Consider the following 8,980-nt stretch of genomic DNA (forward strand, 5'->3'; position numbering starts at 1 on the left):
TGTTTGAAGGGAACCTATTACTTCTAAGGCGCTGCGGTGTGGGGTGGGACGTGAGCGGGCACTCCCTACCGCCATAGTACATGTATTCAAAATTCAGAAAGCTACTAGTGCAAAGTACACTACTCCATTGAGAAACTTGACATGAAAACCTAACCGATTCAAGCATCATTTAAAACTGAATGAAGCTTTACAAAGTTGGAACTGTTCACAGAGCATCAAGCTTAAATGCTGTATGACACCCAAACAATCATAACTTGTCTGTAGACCTACTCAACAACGATAGTTTAACTAAAATGCTGTTACGCATGGTTGTTTGCACAATTACTGTTGAACAGAATCAGAAAATGCTGTATTGTGATGTCAATTAATCTCTAATATACAGTGTCAAAATTAATGTGTGAGAATTGAACATTGTACCTGAGTTGTTGTAAAAATGGTGACCTGGCATTCACAAGTTTAAAATTTGCATGACTTTATTCAACTTTCTAATGTAACACACCATGTATGGCCTTATTATGAGACTTTTACCCAATCTTCTTATCCAACTGTAGAAAACCTGCCCCAAATCCCTACCATAAATATTGAGTGAGTCAACTTTGCTACATTCAACATGGAAACAAACATTTGCTACATAGTAAAACATGAACCAATGTGAGACACAATATCATCATACAGTAAAACCTGTACAAGTGACCATCTCTACATAAGGACTACCTGGCCAATATGAACACTTTTTCTGGTGGTCCATATTAGGTCAGATAATTTTCCCATTGACACAAGCATTAAGAATCCTGTCTGTAGTCCACATTAACTGTCTTATGATAGTTGAGGTTTAACTGTATTACATTCCTATCAAAATTATTAAAGTACATTTGTACTCAATAGTACACATCCCACAAGGATTTAATTCTATATTACAACATTCCAAATTGATCTAAAATTTCATTCTATAAGAGTAGAATATTAATCACAGAACAATTATTACATTACAGAGGTAACAACTTCATCTCACTGAACAGTTGAGGTACATGAGTAAGATTTAACCAAACATAAAATCTATTTCTCATTGTTTATCAAGTTTAATTTCTGTTATATAACAATCATCCTCCACTTACATGCTATTGGACCTCATATTTACAGTAACTTCAGAATCATAAATCAAACTATAAAATCAATGAAGATATCAGTATTTCGTAGCCACAATTATATTACAATTAGCTAAGAAAGAAGCAGAAAGAGTTGTGAAAATGACAAAAGGAAAATAAATTAGCTACTAGTGGTATTCAGTATGAAAGTTGACGAAAAATACAGATCAACTGAAGGCAAAACAACTTGCACCAAAACTGACCTGAGAAATTGAGAAATAAATTAAAAAACTTTTACACATAAGTATATATATATATATCTTTCAACCTTTAACTCTCTTTTCCATTATCTCTTTTGCAACTATGCAATTTTCATGTCAAAGATGTTTTAAAAAGTGCTCTATCTAAAGCTAAAACTACAAACATTGCAGTTTGGTTTCAATCTTGTCCTTCGGTTGTTTTTGTCTCAGGGGACAGCCAACAGCTTCAGCCAGTCAGATGAATCATATGTGTCACAAGTAAAGACAATACCTGAACATCATTTGGCAGTTTCCAGTAAAAGAGTACTTTATCTCTATTTCCTACAAATGTAGATTGTCACTGAAACATTGGGAATTTGGTCGAAATGTGTCCATCTGCTATTCACTGTTAGAACACAACCTGACATTAAAGATGATGACTTTTGAAAGGTGGAACATGGCCATCAATGTCTTTCATCAGAGAGAATATAATTGTTTAGGATGATTCTTCGATCATCTTCTGGCCCGACTTGACTTGTTTCTGCAGCGCTTCGAATGCACGCATCTCCTTCTCCTCCTTGGCCTTGTTGCGCGCCTCAAAGTGGAGCCTGTTGCGGATAATCCGCTCGATGATCTTGGTCGTGGTCATGTCGTTGCCGCTGTCGATCTGCTTGTACTTGCCCAGGCCCTTCGGCACCTTAAAGTAATGGGAACGGCCAACATAAACAGATTTGAATCACGTAGCAGTTCTCTCTATCATGTATTTTGTACCATGTATATAAAAATGGTGTATATAGACTTATAAGACCTATAAGGACTTGATGATGCTAACTGTATCTCTGTTACATACTTTGTCTGACCCTTGCCTCTTCCCTCATGACCTCAATGAAAAGCGGCTTGCAAGCCGATTTGAGCTTTCATGAATAAACAAAGGTTCAAACAAACAAACCTTGTATGGGTCGTGCCCCTCGGTGTCGGGGATGACGTTGGTGCGGCCGTGGACAACGAGGTCGATGTTGAAGTGCTCCATCAGTTCCTCTGAGACGGTGTAGGGGGCGCCGATCACCACCTCGGAGACGTGCCTGCAGGCGAGCACGCACAGCGTGCGCTCGTGGATGTTCATGATGGGGTGGTTGGACCCCTTGTAGCCGTTCACCACGGGGTCCGTGTGGAGACCCACGATGAGGTAGTCCCCCTCCTGGCGCGCCCGCTGCAGGAAGTCGAGATGGCCCACGTGGAAGAGGTCGAATGCCCCCGACACGTACACAATCCGGTCGCCCGGCTCCGGGCCGCTCCCTCCCTCCGCAAACTGCGCAATCTTCTGCGTCGTCGGGAGGAACTGGGACACGCTCGTCCACGGGCTTCGAGCCTGCGGGTTCTCCCGAAGCTCCTCAACCTTATCTCGTGGAAGCTGAGCCTCGTTCTTGCGGTCATGATGTGTCTTCGTAAGCAGCAGCATCCGTCCGACCAGGTCGGTAGTAGACACCCCGGCCGTCCGCTTGCACTCCTTGTAGCGTCCGCCGTTCTTCACCTCAGCGTAGGCGTCGTGGCCGTCGGGTGTCAAGGGGATGTCGTCGCCGTGGACGCAGAAGTCACAGTTGTACTTGTCCAGGGTTTCGATGGTAGGGACATACGGAGCCGCCTCAACAACCTGAAACAACATAAAGTTCCTAGGTCACTGAACACTATTGTTATAGTAAGGAAAGATTATCTATGCTACCTGAAATCTCACCTTTGGACCATCGGACAAAGGTCACTTCAAATGTATAACTGTCACATAGCAAAACTGGCAAACTGATAATGAGTGAATGACAAAACTAGGTCGGCCACGCCCATTTTTTAAAAACTGAATGGTAACCAAGGCTGTCTTTCACGGCTAATTCATCGGAATGAATTGAAACCCGTCTCACACCACGAATGGTTGCTGAGCTAAGGAATAGCTTACCCTATTATTTTGCAATCCTTACGAACAGTCCTTTGGAAAAGGACGATCATTATGATTGATAATGAGAGTATAGTCAAATGCGTAAGATTGTTTGTTTCAAACACTCACCTCATTCACCCATTTCACGGCCCGGACCATCTTGTGCCCCAAAAGGCCATAGAGAGCCTGCTATGGAGGCTATACTGTTCAGTGTTCTCAGCAGATTTTCGTAGGCAAAATCATGTTTGTCTAGGTACCCAAATCTGTGCCTTAGGCCACAGCAAGTAGATTTTAGTGATAACAGTCTACCACACTAGTGTCACTTTTACTACACTAGTGAACTTCTTGAATACAGGAATGAATGGCTGTGACACCGTATTTTGTCACGTCAATTCTTGTTTTACAATGTTTTTCGTGTCTATTTTGAAATGTTGCCATCTTGTTTTTTTTTTCAACCATCTTGTTTTTTTTCGCCCTATCTCATTATTTTTCCAGTCTGCAGAGGACGTCATCCATAAAATTTACTTGCTGTGGCCTTAGGAGGCAATGAACCAATCCCATAGCTCTGCCCACCTGTGTCATAGCACAATATAAAAACATCAATGCAACAATTTCACCAACATGCATGATGCCACTCTCATTGGTCAAGCCGATATTAAAGTGCCATGCTACCAAATATCATCTGTTGATCTGCTAATTGTGATGGACCGTCAGGATCTGATTATTTGTCACAGCAACAGGCAGGTTCATCTGCTCGGAGATTTGTTTGGAGTGTATTTTTACTGAAAGGTTGACAATTGTGTTCTCAAACAGGATGGCCAGATAGATCCATATAATTGTTTTATATAACGACAAACAAGATCTCCAAGTCACCATAGAACTTAGAAACATCTAAACACTGGTAGTAATTTCACTTGATGCAGTTCCTTGTGCAGTTGTCAGAAGTACTTGCTGTTTTGTCAAACTATTGATGAACCCAACCCCCTACATGTTGTGGCAATGCGCCACCTGCAAACTTGTTTGTGTATGACTTTTCACTGGTGTTTTTGTTGACAGCTCTGCTTTCGAAAAACCCGAATGCCAAAATGCTGTTAACACTGCTTTAACCTACTGGACCTTTCTTCTTGGACGCTCGAGTTTCACTGTCGGCTTAAGGATCAAAGGTGAAGAAGCTCTCAACGAACAATATAGATGTATCGGGCAGAGCAACAGCAGCCAGGGAATAGTCCTTAAGTACAGCCCTTTCACGCCACCACTTTCACAGGGCCTAGTTAAGGGAAAGGGCCTCTGAAGGCTGATGAATGGTAAACACTTCAAACTGTGTCAAGTGATTTTAGCCTGAGGTAAAGGGCTATAGTCTCGCACTGTCATTTTACTCTTTCGTTTTAAAGGATTTGAGAGCAAGTTCTACTCGCCAAACAGTTGAATTATTTGGTTTTAAAACACTAATGCCTCAATGCACTTGTAGGATTTCGGTAAGAGATACAGTCAAACCTGACCAAGACGACCACCCGGGGGACCGGAAAAAACGGTCGATTTGGACAGGTGGTCGCTGAGAAGAGTATCGACTCAAAACATGCCCGATGCAAAGTATAAATGGTTTCCGTTGTGTTTAGTGGGAAATAGCAAGCACACTGCACGCCCGCAAAGAAGCGAGGTTTTTAATGTCAAATACAACACGCACACTGTAAACTGTAAATTTAACCCCAAAATCCGACACAAAGTGGCCGATGTCGGCACAAAATCGCGCTAGTTATCATAAAAAATCGATGAAAACCTCAATTTTGAAAATGATGCGGTCGTTATGGGTCTCCATTTGGGGCGGTCGCGGTCGCGTTGGCCAGGTGGTCGTTGAGAAAAGGTCGCTTAATGCTTACGTCAATGGGAAAATAAATCGGGACCGAGAAAAAGTGGTCGCAATGGTCAGGTGGTCGCTGAGAAGAGGTGGTCGCTCGGGCAGGTTTGACTGTACATGTACCTGATCGTAACTTTCGAAAAATAATTGAAACACCCGCTCGCGAACTCAAAGATCTCGCGAACTCCCGAATTACTCAAAGTCGACATTAAGTGCACACGAACATAAATGAACTTACACAGTACACGTCGTGGCTTTGGTCATTAACCCTAAATTAATACTACTTTGCGTTCGGGGATATTTTAAGAGTAGTTTGTTTACATTCAGGAAACATTTCCTTTTCGATTATGAGTTTGTTTAATGATGTCACAATGCACAAAGGTCCCTTATAACTTCTGATTGTTTTGCTATTTGGAATAAACTAATTTGAGTATTGCTTTTCAAGGCCAGTATTCAATGCCTGGAATGCAAGATTACCACTCTTGATACCGCTATCAATTTCTGTGCTCCCTTTTATTAGCTTAGTGCGTAAGCCCACCCCCTGTAGCAAATCGGAGATCCCACCCGTGACGTCACAACCTTTGAGTTTGGTCGGATATCTTGTGCAAATCATTAGCCCTAGTACTTCCTTATTTTGCTGAAGACGACAATCTCGGCAAAGCACACTGAAGCTGAAGCGATCCGCCATGAGACCACTGTTGGCTATCATCCTGCAAATCCTGTTGAAAGCCACCTTTTTATTAGGAGTTAGAACATCGGGTAAACTTATTACCTTAAGGTACTGTCAAAAGAAAATGGAGATATTGTTTTTGGTGTGTCTGTGTGTCTGTGTGTCTGTGTGTGTGTCTTTGTGTCTTTTTGTATGCTTGTGTTTCCAGATTTTTTAAGTCAGCATAGCTCAATAACCACTTGATGGATTACGATGATATTTTGGTATGTAAGTAGGTGGTGGCAAGACGAAGGTCAACATAAATTTTGGGCCCCCTAGTACGTAGCCTTGGTACTGCAGCTGAACTTTTTTTGTCGTAGGATTTTCCGCGAGGCAATCTAAGAGGGCCTGTGTATGCTCGTTTCAGTAAGCCGAAGGCAAACCTTTTTAAATTCCCGTAATACGTGAGGATGATGTTTAATTCATAGTGAAGCTATAACGTTATTATCTTTCGTAATTGGTAGTTTGGCCTCCTACTTCACAATGCTTAACTGAGTACAAATTGTTTGCGTAAAAGAATTCTCCTATATCCTAGATTGTAATGATATTTGGTATGTGGGTAGGTATCAGAAACACCACGGTCAAGGTCATTTTTGGGCCCCTGCTGTGCGACCTTGTTTTTCGTCGTGAGGACTTCGTACTACAGACGTAACCGGACCATTGCGCTGTTATCACAATAAGTGGTGACGTAGTTTTGTTTTTGATATGGACTTACCGCGATTCAGGTACACTTTATCAAGGTATAACGTGCCGTTTTGAAATATTACATACTATTTCTTTTTTACTTAGGTAGGTATTTCTTTACATATCGAGTAAACATTATTGAATTGCAATATTCGAGGAGGGGAATCACAACATCATAACAATACAAAAATGTTTCAAAACTGTAATTGTTATTCAACAACAGCAGACCCTGTTCAGTTTGGGTTTTGTATACTAACTTAAGTCATTATTATGGATATGAATACGCTATACGTCCTTTACGCTGTACTGAAATGTATCTCTTTTTTTATCTCAGTTGTATGACGTTAACTTTTTCAGGTCTAAATAGCAGACATTGCATCAATGACCATTAAGTTTTTTTGTCAAGGTAACTTACAACTCTAGTACACCTAGGACCCGGACTTACATGTTTCAAATCAGAAGACAATTATTTGAAATAGTATTTGCACAGAGGAATAGAGAATATCTCGCAGTTATAACGTAGATGCTAGAATGTCATACATGTGTATATGTATATGTACATTTCATTACATTTTAGATACCACTAGTTTGTGGGAAGAAAAAACTTTATTATAAAAAAGCAAAGAAGTCATTGTGGCTTACATTACAAAAGCCCTACTTCGCATATATGTTTTTTTTGCAACTTAGAATGCCCCATATCTATTGGCACATTACATATTGAACGTATGAATGCAAATAAGTACACAGGTACCTGGATTTGGTCATGAAGTTTAATATACAGTCAATCCTGTATAAGTCATTACATAAGTCATTACAGAGGCAATGTTTTCTGGGTGTTTTTTTTTTGTTTTTGTTTTTTTGCTTTTGTGGTTAAAAGGCTCATTTTTAACTCATTCCAAGTTTAGTTGTGACAAAGCATGACATTCTAGTAAGGCATGTTTTTCATAATTACACACTACATACTGGGCAGGTGTAAAGTTTTGCATACTGTTTTTGTTTTTTTCAAAATGATAATATTAGAATCGTGAAGAGGCGGAGCACTAACATATTAAGTTTGTTTTTTCTGCCACAAAGTCATCTAGATTTTATTTTCATATAGAGGACAGCTTTATTATATTCACACTACCGCTTGTGAAGCAATTTTCTTTCTTCTTTCTTGTATGAAACAGACGGCAGTTTTAGAGGTCCTAAATCTTGTCAAAGCGTTCCTCTTTTTGGACAAGAACGATCATGGTCGCGATCCGGCTGATGAGAGGATTTCGCTTATTCTGGCCCAGTGTCGCCCACGCCTCCCGCAGGTGGTCACGAACAACCTTGTCCTGCTTGCCGAAGTTCAAATTTGGATCTGCAGACTCCCTGTAACACAAGCAACATCCGAAAATGTTATCATATGATTTGGAGATGACTCTGTATAAAGTTCTATATTCAACTACTTACACAGTACTGTGAATGCAGAAACTTACGCGGTTTTCGCGGTGGCCACTGAACCACGACCTTAAAACCACCGCGAATGTTCATAATACAGTATGCGAGTGCAGTGTAGTACTGTAAATAAGTTTGCGGAATTCCGCTACCGCGAATTCAAAATAACCGCAAACACTCCACTTTACCGCTACCACGAAATAAAATCCCCGCGAACTGAATGCATTTACAATACCTAAATGAGCCGATGTTTCCGTGACCGCCTGTCGCGTATCTTAGTGAATTAACCACAGCTTCACTATCAACATAATGCACATACCAGACATACAGTAACTTTGCGAAATAACACAAACAATAGTTCGAACTAGAAACGCTAGGGGGAGCTATGTGTACGTGGGAGCTAGTGACAGCTTCAATCTAAAACTTCGAATGCGTCATCATAGATGGTCCTGCATTTTTTAAACATTCGCAACATTTATACAAGTTATATAGCTGCATAATTATAAGATAAGTGAAGTCGTCATGTTGTGAAGACAGTTCCTGTTTAAATGACAAAGTAAACTTACATATGAATCTGTGGGTGTTGTCAAGTGTCTATGCTACTTTCCTGTCAACATACTGTAAATGCATTTAAGTTCGCGGGGATTTTATTTCGCGGTAGCGGCTGAAAGGACTTTTCGTGGCGGTTTTAAGTTCGCGGTAACACCATAGACTGCAGTCTAATACTATAGTACAAAAAAAAATGTTCGCGAAGGTTTAAAGTTCGCTGTGAAGTGGTTACCGCGAAAACCGCGAACATTAATTCACCGCGAACATTTCTGCATTAAATATTTACAGTAACTGGAGCAAAGACAAACCAAACATTCAATTCTTCATGCACCCTACTACACCAGTCCTACTAGCAAAATGAATCCAATACCCCACGTGTTCATGTCCTAGGTGAAAAATATAGATAACTTTATTGCACAACAATTGTACGAGGTACAAAGTATGGCATCTACATAACTACAGTTCTATAGCTTAACTAACTAATACAGAAGTTGTAGTATGGGATAAGTTTCT

The 8,980-nt window shown here is 40.6% G+C and overlaps 1 protein-coding gene across 1 annotated transcript; it reads right to left on the reverse strand.

Annotated features, from left to right (window-relative positions):
* Positions 1–1,805: 1,805 nt before the first annotated feature.
* On the reverse strand, positions 1,806–3,407 carry LOC118421125 (ethanolamine-phosphate cytidylyltransferase-like). The gene is made up of 3 exons (XM_035828286.1): positions 3,378–3,407; positions 2,274–2,975; positions 1,806–2,021 (listed from the first exon to the last, which is right to left on the reverse strand). Exons 1-3 carry the CDS (start codon positions 3,405–3,407, stop codon positions 1,821–1,823), a joined length of 933 nt encoding a protein of 310 aa, XP_035684179.1. The 3' UTR covers positions 1,806–1,820.
* Between the last annotated feature and the right edge of the window lie 5,573 nt (positions 3,408–8,980).

This window comes from Branchiostoma floridae, chromosome 8 (genome assembly GCF_000003815.2).
Source record: "Branchiostoma floridae strain S238N-H82 chromosome 8, Bfl_VNyyK, whole genome shotgun sequence".
Classification (NCBI taxonomy): domain Eukaryota; kingdom Metazoa; phylum Chordata; class Leptocardii; order Amphioxiformes; family Branchiostomatidae; genus Branchiostoma; species Branchiostoma floridae.

What these genes read in the sequence shown, in the direction of transcription:
- LOC118421125 (XM_035828286.1), bottom strand. Translation starts at nt 3,407, where the DNA reads ATGGTCCGGGCCGTGAAATGGGTGAATGAG. An exon ending in CCGTGAAATGGGTGAATGAG is followed by an intron (nt 2,976 to 3,377) that starts GTGAGTGTTTGA and finishes ATGTTGTTTCAG; the next exon opens with GTTGTTGAGGCGGCTCCGTA. An exon ending in AGGGGCACGACCCATACAAG is followed by an intron (nt 2,022 to 2,273) that starts GTTTGTTTGTTT and finishes CATTACTTTAAG; the next exon opens with GTGCCGAAGGGCCTGGGCAA.